This window comes from Nothoprocta perdicaria, unplaced genomic scaffold (assembly GCF_003342845.1).
Source record: "Nothoprocta perdicaria isolate Ctin4 unplaced genomic scaffold, notPer1 scaffold_23, whole genome shotgun sequence".
Taxonomy (NCBI): Eukaryota; Metazoa; Chordata; class Aves; order Tinamiformes; family Tinamidae; genus Nothoprocta; species Nothoprocta perdicaria.
In genome coordinates, this window is record NW_020455455.1 from 3364496 (window position 1) to 3386991 (window position 22496).

Genomic DNA, 22496 nt, shown 5'->3' on the forward strand with positions numbered 1-22496 from the left:
GCTGCGGGCCCGCCCCGCGCGCCGCCTCCCCGCGCGCCGCCCGCCCGTTCCGCCCTCTTTCCTTCCCKCCTGCCTGCCCTTCGTCCTCCTCCCTCTTCGGTTTCCTTCTGCTGCCCTCCTCCCACTGCTCCCAAGCTCTCGGCAAACGGTTCCCGCGGCTCAGGGCTGGCAGCCCAAGGCGGGCCCAGCTGGGGACAGCTCCGTGTCAGCTGCAGCCTGCAGGAGCTGATCAATTCGGCCCCCGCCAGTCGCTTATTAAACCCAAAATGGAGCTTAGGAACCGGCCGGTGAAACTACTGGCTGCCATGGCTGGCGTTGCTGCCCCCAAGAAGCTCCCGGGCAGCAGCTTCAGGCAGGAGCAACACCAGTTCCTGGGCACTGCAATGGCGTCGCAGGCGCCTTGCTCCTGTGGAGCGTGTTCCCTGCCATGGGACACAGTGAAGGGCCTCGCTGGGGGTGCAGGGTCGGGAGCTGGGCACATCCCACGTTAGGGAGCTTGTTCCCTGCGATGGGACACAGCGAAGTGCCTTGCTGGGGGTGCAGGATTGGGAGTTGGGAACATCACACATTAGGGAGCTTGTTCGCTGCCATGGGACACGGCGAAGGGCCTCGCTGAGGGTGCAGGGTCGGGAGCTGGGAACATCACACATTAGGGAGCTTGTTCCCTGCCGTGGGACACGGCGAAGGGCCCCCTGCGGGTGTAGGGCCATGGTGGGAGCTGCATGGCCGTGCTAACACCCCCTGGCAGTTGTGTGGGCCTAAGTGTTTATTTTATACATTTATTTATTCGGTAGTGATTCTAGTGTGCAATGGCATTTCTGAAAAGCCATTTCAAAGCCTGCACYGCTGGCAGAACAGGAAGGAAGGAAATAGCTGGTGAAACCGTTCTAGATTGTCTTAACACGATGAAATTGCTTTGCTAAATAAAAAAGGAAGGGATGACTCAAAGACCTATTTCCACTGAAAAGCAGTTAATTTATAATAGCAAAGATCAGACAGATGCATATATTTACAGCTATATAAAAGCCGAAGAGTAATGTTCTGCACACTGTTCTGTGGCTTACCTAGCTCACCCAAGTAAAGATACTCTCCTGTGCCTCTGTTTGCAGGTTTAGATCGTAAAGAAGTTCTTTTAAGAAAAGAAGTGAAACTGTTTCTTTAGTAATTTCCTAAGTTATTCGTGTTTTGGGGGAGCTTCCTAGAAGCCTGTTGGGTGGATTTGTGGAGTGTTTATTTTTCCTTTGAACCTGGCTCATACCGCCTGTGGTAGCAACTTCTTTTGCTGGAGATASTCCTACCTCCTACCAGCCTTTGGTGGAGGAAGAATTTTTAACTAAAAATGGAGGGTAGAAAAGATATCTTTCTGCAACAAAATACTCCCCCGCTTCGATGGATGGATCTCCATGGATTCATCAGCTATGGAAAATAGTAGAAAGAAAATTCCAGTTAAGAATATCAGGTCTTTTGGTAGCAGTTCTGTCATTCACCTACAGATTTTCCTCCTCAGAGTCTTGAGTTGTTGCTTTATCTGATAACCATGAAAATAAGCATGTGACTAAAAAGCAGGAAGGCCTTGATCTACTTCCAGAATTCGTGAAAGTGAAACAGTTGAGGTACTGAAGTGAGGTACCGAACTGGAGAGCAGTGTACGTGATAGCAAGTGCTGAGGCAGGTAGACTTCTGCACATCTGCCAAAGGTGGCAGAATCACATAAAATAACAAAGCCGTGAGTACATGTTTGGAGAATGGGACAAAACAGTGAAGAAGACTGGAAGAAGATGGGTCAAGATGAAGGTGGYTATGATGAACAAGATTGTTGCCAGCTAAGAAGATACACTCAAATAGGACCACTTTAATATACAGATAGAGTGTGAAGKTAAAAAAAAAAAAAAAAARGGCAGCTTTTAGATGAAATGCATTTCTACTGAAAGTAGTAAAACTGAGCAATAAAACAGAGCTCCTTATATTACAATGTTAGCAGTCTGCAGATCACAACAACAGTAGCTGCTGTGATGAGTGGTAGTTGTAGACAATCAATAGCAGTTCACCTATGTGAAGCTGCCCAGGACCTGGAGCAATTAAAGTACAGGATTAAAAATGTTTCCTTATATCAAAAGGGAAGGCATAGCCAAGCCCTGTCTTTCCCTGCCTCCAAAGTATTCTTGCCATTCYCCCTGGGAAAGCTGGAGGCTAGCAGAGGAGGTAGCAGAGACCTCCATGCCATGTTGATGATGGTGGAAAACTCCCTGCTCGGGGGAAATRCTCCACCTACCTCCTTCACCAGACACCCTCTGCCGAGTGAACTCGAGAGTCTGATCATCACTCCTCTGCTCTAGAAACAAGTTCAGAAGCTGCTTTGGGATTTCCTTGGTTTCTCCTTGCAGAGAATGGAAAACACCAGCATTAAACAAGYGGGAACCAAGTGGGAACTACGAGTCAGCTTTACAATTCTTTATCACTGCATCTACCCTAAGATTGTTTTTGTTATTGATTGACAGCAGTGAAAAGGAGACCAGAATGAAAATGGGATCTGGAAGCAAGTATTTTACAGCTCTTTCCTTCATAAATGTAAAGTCAGCACAAAAATAGCCATTCCCTTTGGACCAGACCTTACATTATAGCAGTTTAGATGTGCTGCTTATTTCAGAGATTTGGACAACAGCCAAAAATACCAAGATCGGTCATCACTTATACTTTTCATCCTAAGATACATGATTCCAGAGTGTCCTGTGCGAGTGGCTGTCCATATTTAACTTTAAATTCTTTATAACTCATACATGCAGAGGGAAGTGTTATGGCTGCCATGGGACAACCTGAGCAGTTGTTCACCCTTGGCCTTGTGACCGCGGAGTAGCCACATGCCTGCGATATTTCCGAACTGGATCCCTCTGGTATATTGAAATCTGGATGTTATTACAGATCCTCCTGTCTGTGTGCTGTGCATATAGGATGGATAGGATTCCTACAAAGTGCRCCCAGTGTTGGACTTTATTCATAGATGATACTTACAACAGACTCCAAGTCCAGTGTGCMTTTCTCAGTCCCATTCTACTTTCAGTAAAGATATATGTGAAACTTTCAGATTTTAAAGGGAAAAATTTTGTTCTGAGACCTTTCTGATTTGGCCTTCTGGCCTTCAGATTCTGTAACTCTGAACACCTTGTTAAGCTTTAGAACACAGCTGTGGGCACATACCAGCTATGCCTCAATAATGTAATTTAAATAAATTTATTTGAATTTAAATAATTTTCATTTTAAATAAAAATTGGAAAGCTTTTATAAAACCTGTTTTATTATAAATGATCACATTGGTAGAATTATAATAATGTATTATTGCAATATCTATTTTCTTTTATGTATTAGAGTAAAACAGATTTTAAGCAGCTTCATCATTTAGTGACATTTTTAAAGTCACTGGCAGACGCATATGATGTCAGCCTTTTCATTCAGACAGCTTTGGAGAAGTCCTGCCTCCTAGCAACTGGTAACATTTCCTCAATTTAGAAGTTTCCAAGGTTTGCCCACATCTCTGATGTCTGGTGTGATACAGGTAATCATGTTACGTCTGAAAACTGTTGCCCTGGGAACTGATAAACACATCCAGTGAAATAGATGTATGTGGTAAGAGTAACATAGAAAAGAAACCATGGCAATACTCACTCATCTTAAAAATGCTTTAGCATTGTTTTTAAAAGTTACAAAAATCGATGCTGCAAAATAACATGAGAGAARCATGCAAAAACTATTGCCTGAAGATCTTTCTTTTTTTCTTTGCAACTGCAAGGTAAAATTACACACTGAGACCGCACTGCACACACTCTTGTCCTCCAAGTGAGGAGATTAGCACTGTTGTGTCTATGGAAGTCACACTAGCAACAAATGCATACAATGCACACAAAACATTTTAGAGGCATCGCAGCCCTTCTGCGGTTACGCTTAGCTCTTCTCTSTCGAATTCCTCCCTTGTGTCCCATCGACATCAAACGGGCTAGCAGGGCAGCACGGCCTCTTTGCAGCTGCCCATTTGGCAGTGCTCGGCCCTGCATTTTACTGGGGGCTCAGCACTGCAGCAGTGGGAATTGCTTCAAGCTGCCTTGGAATGTAAGTCCTCAAAGCCAGGCTCTATAGTGGGMGCTCGTGGTGGAAGCTGTAACTATGAAGCGCTTGTGAGCATTGCCTTTTTATTCAAAAACTGAGAGAAGAAGATAAAACATATTTCTGACAGTATAGCAAATGTATAAAAGTGCATTAAAGTAGATTTAAATGTCTAACTTTCTAATATATAAGCGGATACTAGYGTTGATACCCAAATGAGACTTTCTCTGCCCAAGCATCCAGAATAAGAGCAGAAGTTTTAGAGACCAGATGCAGTATACAGACTTCTCAACTGTCCGGAGAAGCAGCTCATGTTCTGGGTCAGAAATCACTATGGCTAGGAAAGAATGTGAGCTATCTGCATGTCATACCCCTGCTATGTAATCACTGAATTGAAAAAGTTTCACACTGTGCGTGTCTAGCATGAATTTCTGTTTCCATAACCGTTGCCCCAGTATGCTGTTACTTAAAGCTGAAAGCCATTTGCAGTGCAGCAAAACTGAGCTGTACTGGATTTAGTGTTTCGGAGGGAATTTGTCAAACTTTGTTTCTGCTGAAATGATGCAAAGTGAGCTTAACTCTCAGCCACTCAAGTGGCATTTCTGGGAACCTGCTGGGCCCTGCAGTGTAGCTTACAAAGCCACGATTTCCATTTATAATCCCATGCATCTAGGCTAGAAATGAAACCCCCATCAAACCACATTTGCTAGCCGCTCCCAGCCTGTTACTAAGAACTCTGCACAGGGGAAGTTTTCMTAACTGAAATTATTTGCAAGAGTCATCAAACACAAACACTTGTAACTTTTGTCTTTTCAAATATATTGAGCTTTGCATTTCAGGATTTTATTTTCAGGTCCAGGAGCTATGTGTATACTCTATAGGTAATCGAGTAAAAATACAATGTTTCTGTAATTTAATCCGGTCTTTTATGGTATGCTTTCAATAAATCTGGGCTGTTTGTTGTTCTAGGCCTGCGGTGGTAATGCTGGCTGGATGAGGAGCATATGTTTACGTAATGTTTCATGTTGTGCTTACACATTCCAGTGCTTGACCAAAAAATAAAGAATAAAAAAGGACAGTAAGCAATAACATAAACATAAATACTCCAGTGGCCTGAGCAAAACCAATTTTGAGCTCTCTAAGGCCTTAAGCCCCCTGAAGTCCCCTGAAAGACTCCTCTCTTTTGCACTGAATGTGTTCTGAATGAGACCCTCCCAGGGTCCCAGGAATCCAGGGGCAGCAGGCGCGTGCCCAGGAGCTTGTAATGGGAAGGAGATTGTTCCTGCAGGATGAGCTGATGTGCGGGAGACCCCACTGCCCTGTAGGGGCAAGAGGAAAGGGGGTTTGCTGATCTCCCATTGGGGACAGGAGATGGGAGAAAGGACGGGGAACAGAGCAAGAGGAAGCCTCAATGTCTCTCTGAACTTTTTTGCTGAAGTCAGGAGATTTAATCCCTAGCCTCTCCTCATTATACTTACAGTATAATGTATAGAATGAGAAACTGAGAAGGGCTTGTAACTCTGTGCTGGCAATGGTCATGCTTTCTGCTCACAAGCCCCTTGAATATCACCCAAGCCTATGTTTAGCATGAACTTGTCTTTTTAAAGACAAGGTTCTTGTCTAAAGAGTTTAGCCCGAACTTCATTTTCTCCTGCAGTCCCAGTGATGAGCTTAATCTTCGAGTAAGAAAGTGGCTGGCACAGGAAATGAGATGTCTTGTGCCGGTCCCCGTGGCTTTCAGTGGGGTGTTTCCTCCAAAGAGAAAGCAAGTCTTTAAGGCAGCCACAGCAGAGGTGTCACTCTGTGCACTCACCGAGCGGTTGTGAAATCAGATTAACCACAACTGCACATGTTAAGAACTGTAAAATCTGCCCAAGACGCTGAGCGCTTGGTGTCCAAGCAATACCAAGGTGCCTTCTCTGTTTATACTGCTGGCATTTTCAAAAATAGTTACTTTTAAGCTCGTGTAGAGCTATTTGGTGTCACTTATAATCAATAGTTACAGCAGTGATTGTGGTGTTAAATATGCTTTATCTCTTTAAATATGTCTACAGATGTCTCCCTGTGTCTACAGCACATCAAAATACCAAAGCCTGGGCTAGGAAATAACTCTTTTCTATCAGAAAGTGCCCTAGAAAATCTTCTAGAAAAAAAAAAAAAATGATTTAAAGAAATTGTTGAGTTGTGTAAGGATAAGCTGCAATGAGGGACAAATTGAAAWGTTTTCCTGCAAAAGATCCAACAACACAAAAAAAAATTGGCTGCTTAGTKTGCTTGGCTCTCTTCCTCATCCCTCCCCCATATTAAGCATTGCCTTAATTGAAAACAAAGCACTTGGGGTTTTCCTAAAGTTAGAACAAACCTTTGTAGGAAAARGGCTGTAAATTTTAAATATTATTTTTGCTGAGACAATATGGAGAGAGCATCCCCAATAGGTGTAACTTAAATAGGTCATGAAAGTATAAAAACCCTCTTTCTAAAAAACAAAACATTTTGCACAAGACATGCCAATAGTTTTGTCAGCATCAATATTCAACTGTAGGGATTTGAGCAGATTTAAGACTCGAGCAAAAAACATTTTCACATAATTCATAAGAGACATACAACAATTGGGAATGACTGACAGAAAGCCTGCATGGCAGCTGAGGATGACTTCACTGCAGTGACAGTGCCAAGGTAGACGTAGCCCTCATCTCACTTGCGTAAGACACAACTGTTAAAAAATAAAGAAAATAGACATAAACTGAAGTCATCAGTTAACCTACAATGTGCAGAAATCCCATTGGCAGTGCCAGTACCAGCATCATATACATATCAGTGTGATAGTATTATGTTCTTGAGGCAATTCATTTGCAGATGTATCTCCAAGCTCTTCTTGATACCACAGAAATAGGTATTTTAGGAATACCCATACAGATCCAAGGCACTATTGCTGTATTCAGAATAATCCATTCCCCAGGYTTTGGAAGATCCTGCCCTCTGGCCTGTACTTTCTTTTGTTATCAGGGAGGGCCCTTCATTAGCCAGGAAGATTTTCACCCTGATGGGCTTCTGACGATTGATGGGCTACCCTGATGGGTAACTTCCACACCAGGGAGGCAATAGGAAATGCCTGTTCCACGTTAAAGAGCAGCCACAAACATTGGCACAAGCCTAAGAGTTAACATAAATGTAAAGCAGTTATAAATTTCGTGAATCAATGCCAGGCCCTTCCTCCACTTAGTCTAAGCAATCGATAAGCTCTCTCCTATGCAATTACCATAAGCAAGAGACAAATCCCCAAGGAAAATGGCAGCTAGGTAATGAGTTTGTGAGAAGGAAATCTGAAAAATATGGATCAGTTGGATCTTCTCTCCAACCACATGATCATCTGCTCTACGTGGTTCTAATAAATTTTCCACTTCTGACCGTTTACCCCCCCAATCTTCTTACACCACTATCAACTTCAAAGTGGGATGTCCTTTCTGCTCAGTGCCATCCATGATAAAGGAGTGGACAGAGAGAGCAGGCCCGTGTGAGYGGCTCCTCCTCAGCTCCTCAGCTCAGGGGTGTGAGAGCCACCTCCTCCTTTTGGTAAGCGGCCAAGCGGTCCCAGGRCACCTCACACCGCGCACACTTAGTCCATGGGGTCCAGCAGGGCCGAGGATCTGGCCTATGGACTTGGATTGAGGAACCTACAGAAAACTTGGCCCTCGGCTCGTACTGGTATGCGTGTCCTGGGCATCTCAGAGGAAGAACTGAACAATCGCTGCCTAAAATTAATAATTCCACTGCTGTGTCCTGCCTCTTCCTCAGAAAGAACATCATCATTTCCTGGTATACCATGGAAAGAAAACATTATGCTATTTATGCTTTGGGTAAATGATGGAACTGGGGGAGAGAGAAGAATGAAATCACTCCCCAAATTTAATTGTTTTTGGCGAGAGGAGCCATTTAAGCAGTTGCTTATGAAAAAGAGTGTCCAAAAAGAAGCAGTAGGTGTCTAACCGTCAGTGCTCATTAATGGAATCAATCCCACTGGAATCTTTTCTCATAGTTTTATTCCAATAGAGAGGGTGGATGGATGGATGATTCAATATCTTTATAAAAGAAAATGCAATATCAAACGTACAACAGCAAGTACAGGCAGATTGACGTTGATGGCTTCCCCTTGTAAAGTGTTTTTTCATCTGTGCTATTGACTTTTACCTGTACAAGGAGCTTGCTGCAGGAATAGGAACTGAGTAATGCTCTTCATGTACGGAAGATGGCAAGGTCAGCAGTGCAGTAGAGAGAGGATCCACATATTATGCAGTGTTTTGCAAAGATTCAGCTGTAAGCTTCTACTGTATTTGAATTAAAGTCCTTTATGTAATATTAAAGTTAAAAAGGCTTAATAAAGTACCCATAGTGATCCTTGGAAAAGGATGATTATATAGCTCTCAAAATAAATCTTAAAATTGCTTACAGTGTACCAAAACAAAATACTGCGTTCTGGAAAAAACATCTTTAGGCATATATTTACAATGGTCATTTATTCCAATTGTGAGACCTGCCCAACAGAAGTTAAATTAAAGATATATGGACAAGTTCCAAGAATAAATATCAGGGGTGAAATGTCAACAGTGCTGAAAATAAATCTGCCCATCCCTTCCTCAGTTTAGTTGTGACGAGMAAGGCAAGCCTTGCACCATAAAAAATAGTAGATATTAATTTTACCAAATCAGTGTATTTCAGGCTAAAAGACGTACTAGTGAGCACTGAGGGTGTGCTGACAGAATGGACTACGAGGAAAACATTTTCTTTGTCAGCAATCTGTTTCATATCAGTTTTCAAGAGTGAACCATGAAGTAAAAGTGTCAATAATCTCTGTCTTCCATGTATTTTCTGCAGGATTTCTTGATTTTTCTTCARCTTCTAGATGCAAAAATGAAACTCATCTTTTCTCTTCAGACCTTTCTCTCCTCTGCTCCTGTACATTACCTGTATGTCTTTTCAACACATGTCCAAGTTCTTATTGAATCCTAATTTGGTTTTTACTCTAGGATTTAGGAAAAACTGCCTTCATCTAAAAACATTTTATGTCCTATATTTTCTCTTGCCTCCATTTTCGCATATCAATAGTCTGTAGCTCAACCAAAATGCAACATTCACAGTCACATTCCTTATTTTCCCACACAGCCCATATAATTCCAGTCCTTCCATCTTTCCACTACATAATTAATGTTCAGTACCGTTTCTTCCCTCTCAGCAAATCCCATAACATGCCCCCAATTATGTCCAAATGCTCATCATCTTATTCCTACCTAATAAATCTCTTCTAAAAATCAAGTTATTCAAAATGAAATAGGCCTATGAAAGCTAAACAGATCAAATTAACAGCATCATCATTTTCAAGTACATTTAAAATATTTGTGCCTTTCTCCCTTTTTTTGCTTTTAAAATGAGAGTTTTATTAGATTCCTCTTTGTCAGAATGTAACCTTCCCGCTGTTAGGAAGGCCAGCAACTGAAATGTCCAATTTCCTCCCTATTTTTGGGCTCCCAATTCATGACTGGGGTATTTGGCGCTTTCTGATAATCAGCTCTGCTTAAAGAGTTCTAGTTTGAACATCCAGGCTCAAAGCTTGCCAAACCCCTAGCCAGCTTGGAAAATTTGTCCCAGCCATTGCTAACCATATTGCTAATATCCAACTGTTAGTCCTCCTGCTCCTAAACTGAGCCAGATAGAGAAAATGTCTTAATATGACAATTTGAAACTCTAGTAGAGGGAACTTCATGCACAACAGTAACAATTTTGCAAATGTAAGTCATGCAATTGGGTGGCAGAGTATGAGTCACATTCAGAAATACTTCCTTAGTGATGAAAGCCCCAGCAGTTTCATATACTTCTAATTACATTAAAATATAATATTGCAGAGAGACTTGGTTAGTTTTGACTATATAAAGCTTAATCATTTCCCCCAAAAAAATCAGTAGCTAGTCACAACACTTAGATATGTTTTGTAACAATGGCAACTACCCCAAACAATATAATTTAAAAAATATTTTTATTAAAGTTTTCTCTGTTTCTTTCTCAAGTTTCTAGTGAAGGGGACTTTTCACTAGCAAAGACTTTGGAGTTTGAGCACTTAGGCGTCCTGCAGCCTCRAGGCGTGCAGACACCCAACAAAGCTCTCTGAGGCAGTGTGCAGGGAGAACTGCTCCCTAGGTCCATAAGAAGAGCTCCTCCCTGTTAATCTCCACTAACTTGTCACTAACTTGTACGAAATGCTAAACTGAGGCTACAGTGAGCACAACAACCCAGCTGGGGGACTCCTAGGTCACAGGTAGCTCCCAGGCTGATTTACAACCAGAATCCCTTTATTTATTTATTTATTTATTTATTTATTTATTTATTTTCTGAAAACAGGAACCTGAGACCTCTGTTTTCAAGACCATAGAAGGCTTCATCGTTTTCAGCCTCAGCGGAGGAGGAAGTGCTCATTTTCACCGGCAGTAACAGAGCTCATGCAAGCACCAGGGTCCAGCATGCGCTGTGCCCGTGCGCTGTGGTGATTCCCTACTCAGCTTGCAGCGGGACACTGGGGGCTGCAATCTAAGAGTCGTTCATATCCTCATGTGCAAATTGGCAAATTTTTTATTTGGAGTATACTCAATATTCATGGAGCTACGGGAAATTTGAAGAAACATGAAGTCTCCATAGACCGGAGGCAACAGCCCAATCTGTTCTCTGAAAAGGATTTAAGGCTGCTTTATGGTACCGACAACAACAGTGATTGCCTTTGCCTAGCAGGGTATTTTTCCTGAATGCTTATGTCATTTTATATGTCACGGGGGAAAAAAAATGAGCATCTCATACTACAGGCAGAAACTTTAATAAAGAGCACAAATATGATTAAAGAAAACATTCAAATCTGTTTAGCAGAAATCTGCTAATTTGTAATAATGGGAAAGCACATTTGGTATCTGGGCTAACTTACTTTAGTTTCCAAATGGCTAAATAAAGTAGCAAAACAAAAAAAAACAAAAAAACAAAACAAATAAAAAAAAAAAAAAAAAAAAAAAAAAGGAGTGCCATTATTTTTGGAGATGTGTTCAGACCTACACATATTTGTGCATGAAAGTCAGAAAAATTCTGAGCTGCATGAGGACCTTCCCAATTTTAGTATAACAGATAGCAAATGAGTTTACGCGTTTGCATCTTCCCCCTGTTCACTCCCATTACTCACTGTTAATGAGTTACACAGCTATGCAATATTTTTGTTACRCTTACTCAGCCTTATTCCTATTTCAGTCCTGGCTGTGAACCAATGCACCACTTCCCTGATGGAAAGGCAGAAAATACTGAAATAAATCAGCAGAGTGAACTGATGGGCTCACATTGCAAATACCTGTTCCTTTYTTCCAGCGTGCCAGTGACTTAGCTCCGATCTGCCTCTACAGAAGCGCAGGTGAGAGTGATGCAGCAAGTGGAACCAGCAGCTGCCCTGCCAGAGTCCTGAAATTACAAATGAATCACAAGAAATGGTGCAGATGACCCTTCACTGGTTCATGAATAATCCTCAGCACAGTGCTGAGTGACGTGCATTCAGCTGCRTAGCCTTCACACAAGGAGTCCAGATCCAGACCAGTCACAGTCTTTGAAAATCCCACAGTGTTTTCCTTAAAATCAGGCAGATTGCTGTGGTTTTGCCTAAAATGACTACACTCTGCAAGATTTTTAGGGTTACACTTAGATATGCTATTTGCTGTACATCTTTCTGTGCCTCAAGAGGCAGCGGTTCTTGTTCCTCTTTGGGGTTTGGGATGCAAATRCAGGTTACATTTATTACAGCCTTGCAAGAAATGTAGAACTTCCTCTACTTTTGTATCTGTGCAAGTGCCAACCAGCAAAAGGCACTTACAGGTTTATTGTAATTCCGGCAAATGATAGTATCAAAACATTCCTAGGAATATCTCATAGTGAGAGTGAGCATAGTGAGAGGCAGGTGGCCAGGAGTACATATGGCAGAAGTGGCATAAACATATGGAAATTAAATGTGAAACAGGGAGGAGGAGAGGTTAATTTGCTAAAACACTTGCCTGAATTTTAGGAGCGAAGCAATTTCCGAGTGAGGGATGACTGTTGTACGTACGTGCCATAAAGGGATGTCATGGAGCATAAAGAAACTGCCTTTTGTTAGGGAAAACAGAGGGTTGCTTGGGCAGAGCGCACCTTTAAAAAAACAACAATCTGTTCAGACTACTTAGTGCCGGGATCCACAAAGGGCTTAAACGGAGGGTGTCCGTGCGGAGCCCCRCGAGGCTGCGGGCGCCGCACGGCTGGAGCAGCGAGCGCAGGGAGCTGCACACGGGGCGCCCGCCGGCTGCACGCAGCCCCAGCCAGCCAAGCAGGTTTGCTCCTCAGGGGCCTGCACGGAGGTACAAACTACAGCCCTGTACCCACCTACAGCCCTGTACTCCCGGCTGCCATTCGGGAGCGAGCTGAAGCACCGTCTGCTTTGCCAGACAGAAAAAAAAAAAATGAAGAAGAAAAAACCCAAAACAAACAGAAAAAAAAATCCTTAATAAACATTCGGGCTGCAATTCTTCCACATACAGTAAACACCTAACATGTGCAGGCTTTTACCTGAGATGTGCGCTTACCAACTGGGTTGTGAAAATCACCTTCCCCTGTGCCCACGGTGTGTTTTCCAGTTTATCGGAATTACCGGCGAGTAGATTTGCTTCTACAGGATCATGAGTTAGGAAGCATTAAAAATTAACGGGAGTTTTGCATCCCCTAGATGCTAAGCTAATACATTATGGATATCTCCATACTGTAGCGGTCACTTTCCTCAGCAGAGAAGCACGAGACATCACTTAGCAGGTACATCAGTGCAGGAGGGTTTCCTAGAATATCAGCTTTGGAGCTTAGGCCAGGCGAGATTCAAAGTCTTTAAAGGCTCCCTTAAGGATTTCTGCATTCATATAGAAATCAGTATAAAAGAGGTTTTTTGCTACTGTGCAGGCTAAGTTTTTCTCTACCCTATTTCACACCGTTGCTATTGCCCTATACTTCCTGCATCATTACTCTGCCACTAGCAACCACGTTTTGATAGTAAAATTGCTCTTGAAAGCCTGGGATTTCTGTCTGGCTGTTGAGGGCACAGACAGAGCGCCCCTCCAGACSGTGACTAATGATTTGTCACCCTGCTGGGTGCTCTGCTCAGATCCCCATCTCGGGCCTGCTGAAGCCCGTGGTGACGTCTGCTGGGTGCAACACTTGCAGAACCAACCCTGGGTTAAATTCAAGCCTGCCACTCTCCCAGTTATGGGATTGCACCCCAGGGCAGGAGCTAGATCCTGATTGCAGCTATTTCAGTAACATCAGCCACTAAAACCTTGCTTACTGCCGAGCGCACCACTAAGATAAGGGCGGCACTAAGTGGACATCTTCACTTAGCCCCGGGAATGCTCACCCTGAGGAAGGGAAAACACCTGGGGCCGGGAAAGCAGCACTTCAGCAGAGAGGCAGGGCCAGCCCCTGAGGAAACCTGGGCAGGCTGCTGCCATAGGAGGCAGCTAATGACAAAAGAGGACGCAGGCGCTTTATGTTTCCGCCGTGTGGCAGCCCCTGGTGAAGAGTTACCACCGCTTTTCCCTGAGCTCACGCTCTTTCAGCAAGCTAAGAAAAAAAGTTTCTGAACAGACCGATGAATCCCGGTAGTTTTTAAAATAACCACCGTGTGTTACACGAAGCACTTTGCGCGTGGGGTGAGACGGAAACCGGCGACCTCCCTGCGCAGGAGGCAGCGGCGGCCGCGGCTCCGCTCGGCCGGGCCGGGCCGGGCCGGGCCGGGGCCGCCGGCGCCTCCTGCCGCAGCGCGGCGGGTCCCGACGGGGCGGGACGATCGGCCGGGCCGCGATGCGCGGGGCTGGGGAGCCGGGAGGGGAGCGGGACGGTGCCGCCCGGACCCGGTGCCGCCCCGCTCCCCTCCCGGCTCCCCCTTTTTCCCCTCCCCCGGCGGCGGCCCCAGCCCCGCGGGACCCCGGCCCCCCCGCGGGCGCTCTTTGTGCCCCGCGCCCCCTTCCCGCGGGCGGAGCGGCCCTTGGGGGCGGGCCGGGGCGCGGCGCCCCATAAGTAGGGGCCGGGGCGGCGGCCGCCRCTCTTCTCCGCTCGCCGCCGCGCAGCGCCCAGCTCCGCTCGCGGATTACAAAGCCCCGCGCCGCCGCAGCAGCCATGAGCATCAGCACCAAGAACTCCTCGTACCGCCGCATGTTCGGCGGCGGCGGCCGCCCCAGCAGCAGCAGCAGCACCCGCTACATCACGTCGAGCAGCCGCTACTCGCTGGGCAGCGCCCTGCGCCCCAGCAGCGCCCGCTACGTGTCCGCCTCGCCGGGCGGCATCTACGCCACGAAGGCGACGTCGGTGCGGGTGCGGAGCAGCATGCCGCCCATGCGGCTCCACGACGCCGTGGACTTCACGCTGGCCGACGCCATCAACACGGAGTTCAAGGCGAACCGCACCAACGAGAAGGTGGAGCTGCAGGAGCTCAACGACCGCTTCGCCAACTACATCGACAAGGTGCGCTTCCTGGAGCAGCAGAACAAGATCCTGCTGGCCGAGCTGGAGCAGCTCAAGGGCAAGGGCACGTCCCGCCTGGGCGACCTCTACGAGGAGGAGATGCGCGAGCTGCGCCGGCAGGTGGACCAGCTCACCAACGACAAGGCGCGCGTGGAGGTGGAGCGGGACAACCTGGCCGACGACATCATGCGGCTGCGGGAGAAGTGAGCGCGGGCGCGGGGGGCCGCGTGGCGGGCGCGGGGGGCCGCGTGGCGGGCGCGGGGGGCCGCGGGGCCGCGCGGCGCTGCCTCACGCGCCTCTCTCCGCCCGCAGGTTGCAGGAGGAGATGCTGCAGCGCGAGGAGGCCGAGAACACGCTGCAGTCCTTCCGCCAGGTGGGTGCCCGCCCGGGCCGCGGCCCCGCGGGGCGCCCCGGCGGGCCGCCCCGCCGCCCCCGGCCCCTGGGGCTCGCGCGGCGGCCGCACAAAGGGGCGCGCGGCGGGGCGGGCAGCCGGGGGGCGGGCGGGAGCCTTTGTCCGCCCGGGCACAAAGGGGCGGCCCCGTCGGCGCGGGCGGTTTCTATGGGGCCGCCGCGGAATGCTCCTGAAGAAAGGAGCCCTTTGTGGGCGGGCGGGGGGCGCCGGGAGCCGCTCCCGCCGCGCGGAACGCGGGAAGCGCCGCTCGGGGAAACGGCCCCGCCGCGCGCGCGGAGCTGCGCCTGGTCGGGAATCGCCGCGGGGCTGGGCGAGTTCCGTGGGTGAACTGCGGCGGGGCCGTGGCGGGGCCGCCTCCCCGGTGGGGGGATCCCGGCRGCTAACGCTTTTTTCCCCTCCGGGCCCCAATTAAGAGTGCAGAAATTAGTGCCATTTGAACAAAGATGTTATCAGAGGAAACTAGTTGCTTTAGAGTTTAGTTTCTGTCAGAAGTTACAGTGTTATCTAGCTCAGCTAAAAGCTACCTGATGGCTAGAACCAACTCTTCAAACGGTGCCGTTTGAAGAAGTGCAGTGAAAAAAGCCCTAAGCCCAGCTTTGTATTTGTGTGCAAGCGGCTTTCAGCTTGCCTTAAGCCTTGTTTGGCCTAGGAGAGGTTGGGGAACGCGCCTTCCCAAAGCGAGGTCTCTCCCCAAGCCGCTGGCGTGAAGCGGCTCTGCCCCTTGTCCACAGCGGCGGCTCCCGCGCGCAGCCGCTCACGGACGGGCGCTGCTGGACGTCACCGGCCAGGAAGGCATCCCGGATTGCCAAGGTTTCYTCGGGCAGGGCTTGCAGCTCCAGCGTGTTTATATTCTCTGAAGGGAGCAGGTGTCTGAAGGAGATAACAYGTGGAAACTAAGGCGGCCGCTCTTAATTTAGAGTCTGGGAATTTACAGTTGCCGTTAGTGTTCTGGGAAGTGAAGTTTCAAAAAGAAAAATTCAAGGTACTGCCTTAATTTAGGCTTCTGATTTTTTTTGAATGCRGAGCTGCTGCAAACTCCAAGTTCTGTGCAAACACATTTAGCTTTGCTGTAGAGAGTCCAGTTAGACTTTATGTTTTTCTAAATTCAGSTGAAGGATCCTTTGATTTGAGGATGCCTTAGAAGATGTTGCATATTTAGTTGTTCCACTTCAAGGCATGGCTATYTCTGCTGCAAACTGATTAAACTCTTTGTAGACTTAGACTCAAGGATTTTGAGCGAGCTTGGTTTTGTGCATACCCCACATTTATTATCCAGTTAATGCCTAAGCTCCAAGGGAGGGTTATTCAGAGCCTCAGCCCCAGCAGATCTGTATGTGCAGCACCACTAGGCAAACTGCACAAGTTTAACCCCTTAATTAGAGCCAACTCATCAAGAAAAATGCAGATCTTTGTGGAAATGCTGCACTAAGTCCATGTATGACCTAACTAGTGTGTTCTAATGTGTTTACTTTGAAAAACTGTATTACCTAATGTAGGAAAAAAGGTAGATGAAGCATGCAGGCTTTGAAAACTGAATTTATTTAATACAAGTGCTGTCCCTTTGGTAAGTGAAATTGGATCCATGCAATCTTTTAATTCATTAAAACATCCCCTTCTGTTTAGGGGGGCAACTTTTTATTATATTCTTGCAATAGTTGTGTGTGTGTGTGTATTCAGAGCACATCAGGAGGTGGCTACATCAGAACCGTCTTCTCCTGAAGAGACACGTGTGATCTTGTTTGCACTCTTCAGAGGTGGACAAGATAAAATAAACCTAAAGGTTTGAGGTTTTTCCTCGGGGACAAACACATCTGAATTAGTGAGGAAAATTACTGCGACTTTTCCAGTGTTTCTGGCAGTCAGGAACAGAGCGTGAGCCTGTGACAGGACTTACAGGCTTATTCCTGGCTACCGTGAGGTGTGTCTGGAATAAACAAGCACATTCAACTTTGTGCACTAACTTTGTGAAAAAATAAAGTCAATATGTGCTGTGCTTGCATATTTCTGTACGACTTAAGCTTTGTTTCCTCAGGGTATACGTAGGTCATGGTTCTCCATGCATCTAGGAAATAGAGAGGGAAGAATCTGAGTATCCCTAACTTAATGATAGTATGTTTAATAAGTAAGCATTGTATATTCAGTTCCCTCAATTTAGCATGCTTTCCAAGCTGCTGAAAATTCTGTAGCTGTTGAATTTTTCAAAAAAAAAAAAAAAAAAAAAGTTCAAGTTTGTGTAATACTGTAAACTTTTTGGATAGCTAATCATGAAAATGTGTTGGGTCATAGTTGTATAACTCTCTTCCAGAATGATCTTCCTGTTTTTTCAGGAGGACAAATTAAGGAATTCTTTCTCTGAATTGAGAAACAGCCAAGATAAACTGTGGGTGTTCAACTGGTTTTGATAGGAGGCTTATAAAATAACACATCAAAGGGATGTTCTTGTGGAGAAAGGGCACCAGAGAGCTTGTCTGGAGCAGGACTTTTAGCTTAGAGGGGAGCARTCTAGGGGGAGCACCTAGAATGGTGCTCCAGGAGCCTAAAGTTTCTACTTCAACGGTGCTGCAGCGAGAGCTGCTGATTAAGAACACTTGTGCTCTGTGCAAATCCAAACAAATGGCCTAAAAGCAAGCTGTGAAAAGCTGGTGCTTCAGTTAAGGCAGTGCAAACATGAGAGCACAGCTGTGCCTGTGACCAGAGGCRAGGAGGAGTCTTCCCCTTTGCAAAATATTTTACCTGATGGTTGAAAATGAAATGAGTTACCAATCAATGTTTAGTCCTAGTTATGTTTTGAGCTAATTCACGCTGCTGCTGTGCTGCACTCGCAGCCTATCTTCTTTTGTGCCTTAAATGAATTTTTGCTGTTGATTAAGACTATCTCAGTCCAGCAAAAGGTGGAGTCTCTGCCAGTTCATGTGAGGGTGTAGGCACTGGTGACTGACTAAATGTAATTTTATGCTCATACCTTCTTTTTTTTTTCCCCCTCCYGAATAGTTGGAGTAGTAAATGCTGCAGTTCATATAGAAGCCTCATTAGCTTTAACTGTGTATGTCAAGCTGTGGTCTGTGGGCCCAAGGGGCTCTCTGGGTGCTAAGGAGGCAAGAGAAGGTAAACAAGGACTTAAGCTCCCTCTCAGGCATGTGGGCACATGGGTGGTGCTTTTAACCCTACGAGAAAAAAACATGAAGTCTCCAAATGGAGAAATTCCAAGGTGTAACTCGGTGTTTCCCACATAGTCAAGCTAAGAGCTCAGTACGAGCTTGTGACTTTTACCTCTGGACAGGATTTATACCCTCCCTGATCTGTGAGCTCTTGGTCATGGCTGGCAATACATTAGCAAAACTGAAATAGTCTGTATAATGCTGTGTGTTCCCTAAAGCACAGTACAGGTGCATACACTGAGCGCTGAGGTTGCAGGAGAAAGCAAAAAGGTGAAGCTTTTTGGAGGGAATTGACTTCAAATCAGCTTGCTTGAAGCTTAGAGGTAGCATCAGCTTGTGCACTGTGGAACTTGCTGTAACTGGTCTCGCAACATCAGTTTTGTTGATGTTTTATTCCTGGTTAGGATGTTGACAATGCCTCCCTGGCCCGTCTGGATCTCGAGCGCAAGGTTGAGTCCCTGCAAGAGGAAATCGTCTTCCTGAAGAAGCTTCATGATGAGGTGAGTGGAGCACAGAGGTCTGCTCTGGCTGCGCTGGCTGCCGCCTGCGTGTTCCCATGGCCGTGCTGACTGTCACCCCTCTCTAAGGAAATCCGAGAGCTGCAGGCCCAACTCCAGGAACAGCACATCCAGATCGACATGGATGTCTCTAAGCCCGACCTTACTGCTGCCCTGCGCGACGTCCGCCAGCAGTATGAAAGCGTTGCTGCTAAGAATCTTCAGGAAGCTGAAGAATGGTACAAGTCCAAAGTAAGTGAAATCATCCGGAGGACTGTCCGGATTCAGCAGCCCCTGGATCAGCTGTAGGCAACAGTTTTGTTGTGATGCCCAAAGTATCTGAGTCTCTGTACCTGGCAGCAATGTAATCATGGAACAAGGTTATCCTTAAACTTTTAGTCTTGGAAAATGAGGACTGTAAACACTAGCTTGCCCTAGCACAGTTTAAAGTAATGGGTTCTTACTTGAAGTCTTTAATATTGTATTTAAAAGCACCTGTTGGGATGGGGTGTGAGAGAAAGGAAGCAATAAGTAAATGATCAAAAATGATGAAAAGGCAGGAAACCAGCAGAGCAGTGAAACGGTGTTAAAGGTTAAACTATGAATTCTGCTTTAGCAATAACAGGGGAATACAAGGGAATTTTAAGTGTAATGATTTTAAGTGTTTTGGGTGTTAGGACTTCCTTGTAATGGCTTCAACTGCMTCCCAAAGCAGTGTCTCAAAGAGCAGTCTGTTGTGCTGGTGTTGGAAGTGCTATGCTAACCAGAGTGGGGATTTTGACAGTTTGCAGATCTCTCCGAAGCTGCTAATAGGAACAACGATGCCCTGCGCCAGGCCAAACAGGAGGCCAATGAGTATCGCAGACAGATTCAGTCTCTCACCTGCGAAGTTGATGCTCTTAAAGGAAGCGTAAGTAAAAGAGAGCAGTTGTTGGGGCCGCTTCTCTTCCCAGGTTAAAGGACCTTACAGTAATTCAGACCCTCTCACTTGTGACAGATCGAGTGCTGACAATAGCAGTGTGTTGCTATTGTTTGAAGAGGATGCAACAGGCCCATTAGTCTGTGGGCTGCTGTGTCCTCATCAGTTGATGTGCTGAGATAGGGCTCACTCCCTTGCTGATACACACAGTTTATGTAGCACTTTCTGGGAGTGCTTATGGCTTTATTCAGGTACAACAGAAGTTGTATACATAGGGAGGTGATCTTTGAGGGAGAAGGGAGATGATGTTACCAGAGCCTGGCTGCCTTAAAGGCTGACGTGAAATGGGTTAATCTGTAGTATACCCCCACATGCAGTCCCTGAGTGCTGTCTGCATGTGTGTGAGGGCTGCCCGTGTCCTGAATTGCCTCACCACTTGCTAGAGTGACAAAACGAATGTGCTCCACACTTGTAATCACATAGCAAGACTTGATTTCAGAGGGGGAGCATCAGGGGCTGATAACTGGAAGTCCTTTCTGGGTACCTTCAAAAAGGACACCAACATTTCCAAAGCAAAGTTCCTTAAATATTCAAGGGCCCTGAAGCAGGGGAGGAGTGGCTGAGCTGCAGCAGTGATTAACTTGGATGTTCTCCTGCAGAATGAATCCCTGGAGCGCCAGATGCGTGAAATGGAGGAGAATTTTGCTGCTGAAGCTGCTAACTACCAAGACACTATTGGCCGTCTGCAGGATGAGATCCAAAACATGAAGGAAGAAATGGCTCGCCACCTCCGCGAGTACCAGGACCTGCTGAATGTAAAGATGGCTCTTGATATTGAGATTGCCACCTACAGAAAACTGCTGGAGGGAGAAGAGAGCAGGTAAAAAGGACATGCAGACTCACTTCTCTACATAGTAATTACTAGAAAACCTCTATTGCTGTGGSTGACTTCATCTACTTTTGTTTTTCTCTTCAGGATTAACATGCCCATTCCAACTTTTGCTTCTCTGAACTTGAGAGGTGAGTGGTTTGAGTTATTTCAGTTCAGGCAGCTGTTCTGCCATGAGCAAATCTGTTCCGGATAATTCCTTTTGCTCTAGTATTTAAGCTTGAGCATGAATGTTATTCTTTATTATATAACCTTGGATGGGAGGAGGTACTCTGTTCAGAGGCACAAATGTTTGTAAATAGTARCATACAGGAAGTGATTTCTTGTTTTTTTTTCCCTCTCTGCCCTTTGAACGGATGCTTGAATGGAACTAGGGAAAAATAGCGGGCAGTAGTTGATTCTTTTAAAGAGCAGGACACTTCTGGATATGCTAAATTTGCCTTCTGGAAGATGCTAAAAGCTGTTACTCCCACTTCTTTCTGAGGAGGCGGAGACTATTAGTAATAACAGGCTTTCTTCTCCAGAAACCAACATTGAGTCTCAGCCGATGGTTGACACTCACTCGAAGAGGACACTCCTAATTAAGACCGTCGAAACTAGAGATGGACAGGTTGGTCATTTTAGTCTTATTTTTGCCATAACTGGTTACCTTATCCTGTAGTAAATCTGTATATGAGACAGTGCAACCTTTGTTTGACAATCAGTATGGAGCAAAGCAGCATCTTAGCAACTGGAGCTGTGTGACTGAATATGCCAGTCATAGAAATGATCACCAAAATCATGTGACAGTTAAAAAATAGTGTCCAATAGTTACTTTTAAAACATTATTGACAACTTGCTAGATTGTCAGAGCTTAAAGATACTTCTCACATTGTCAGAGGGAAAGCATGAGATAGTATAATGGAGATTATTTGGGGCAAATGGAGATTATTTGGGGCAAGATATCCTTTAAGCTTCATTGACTTAGTTTAAAAGCTGTTTCTGTGCATCCCTAACTAATTAAACTTCTTACTCGTAAGAGACAACTGATACCCTTTTATTGGAGATTATTTGGGGCAAGATATCCTTTAAGCTTCATTGACTTAGTTTAAAAGCTGTTTCTGTGCATCCCTAACTAATTAAACTTCTTACTCGTAAGAGACAACTGATACCCTTTTATTCAGACTTCTAATCTACTAGCTGTTCTAATTCTAACTTCAGATAGCAACTTTGTTACTGCTTAAACTTAAATGCAAATGCTTCTTTCCACAGGTTATTAATGAAACTTCCCAGCACCATGATGACTTGGAGTAAAACTGAAGTGATGACGAATAATTAATGCAGGAGAACTTCTTACCAGCAAGATTTAAAAAGTCCATGTCTTAAAGGAAGAAACAGCTTTCAAGTGCCTTTCTGCAGTTTTTCCATGAGCGCAAGATAATTATGCTAGGAAATAGGTCTTAGATCTTGCAAACTGACTCTCCCTGAAGGATTAGAGTTTACAATGGAGTCTAGTTTACAAATAGCAATATCTTGTGCTGCAATACTGTTTTTAAGTATCTGAATCCAATAAAACTGCTTTTTCCAGCACAGTATGAGCAACCTGTCGCTACTTCAAATAAACCTTTGGAAAATGGCTCTTGATGTGTTCTAATTTGTTACTCAGTGACTTTCTGCCAAATCATAGCAACTTAAGCTGAAACTACTATACAGCTGACAGCTCCAGTATAGGTACATTGGAGCTTTTGGTGTTTTTCATTTTTAACTAGGAAAGATGTTTCTTACCCATTTATTACTTGAGTTTGGATCCAACTAAAATGAGCTAAAACTGGCACATATGTAATGTCTTGTTTCTTACTTGAATAAAAGAAGATGATTCATGTTAATAAAAGTGGTTTCACTATACAAGTCACAGATAAAATAGTTTGACCATTTTTGCCTCTTAAAAGCCAAGGCTGTGTAAAAAATACGCTGGTTAAATAACTCTTAAGGTGCATGC

At 45.4% G+C, this 22496-nt stretch overlaps 1 protein-coding gene across 1 annotated transcript; it reads left to right on the forward strand.

Annotated features, from left to right (window-relative positions):
* Positions 1-14230: 14230 nt before the first annotated feature.
* On the forward strand, positions 14231-22159 carry VIM (vimentin). Its single transcript, XM_026039475.1, has 9 exons — positions 14231-14846; positions 14956-15016; positions 18618-18713; positions 18801-18962; positions 19495-19620; positions 20289-20509; positions 20606-20649; positions 21043-21128; positions 21770-22159. The coding sequence occupies exons 1-9, from the start codon at positions 14299-14301 to the stop codon at positions 21809-21811; spliced, it is 1386 nt and encodes a 461-aa protein (XP_025895260.1). The 5' UTR covers positions 14231-14298; the 3' UTR covers positions 21812-22159.
* Positions 22160-22496: the final 337 nt, after the last annotated feature.

What these genes read in the sequence shown, in the direction of transcription:
- VIM (XM_026039475.1), top strand. Translation starts at nt 14,299, where the DNA reads ATGAGCATCAGCACCAAGAACTCCTCGTACCGCCGCATGTTCGGCGGC. An exon ending in CGCTGCAGTCCTTCCGCCAG is followed by an intron (nt 15,017 to 18,617) that starts GTGGGTGCCCGC and finishes ATTCCTGGTTAG; the next exon opens with GATGTTGACAATGCCTCCCT. An exon ending in TTGATGCTCTTAAAGGAAGC is followed by an intron (nt 19,621 to 20,288) that starts GTAAGTAAAAGA and finishes GTTCTCCTGCAG; the next exon opens with AATGAATCCCTGGAGCGCCA.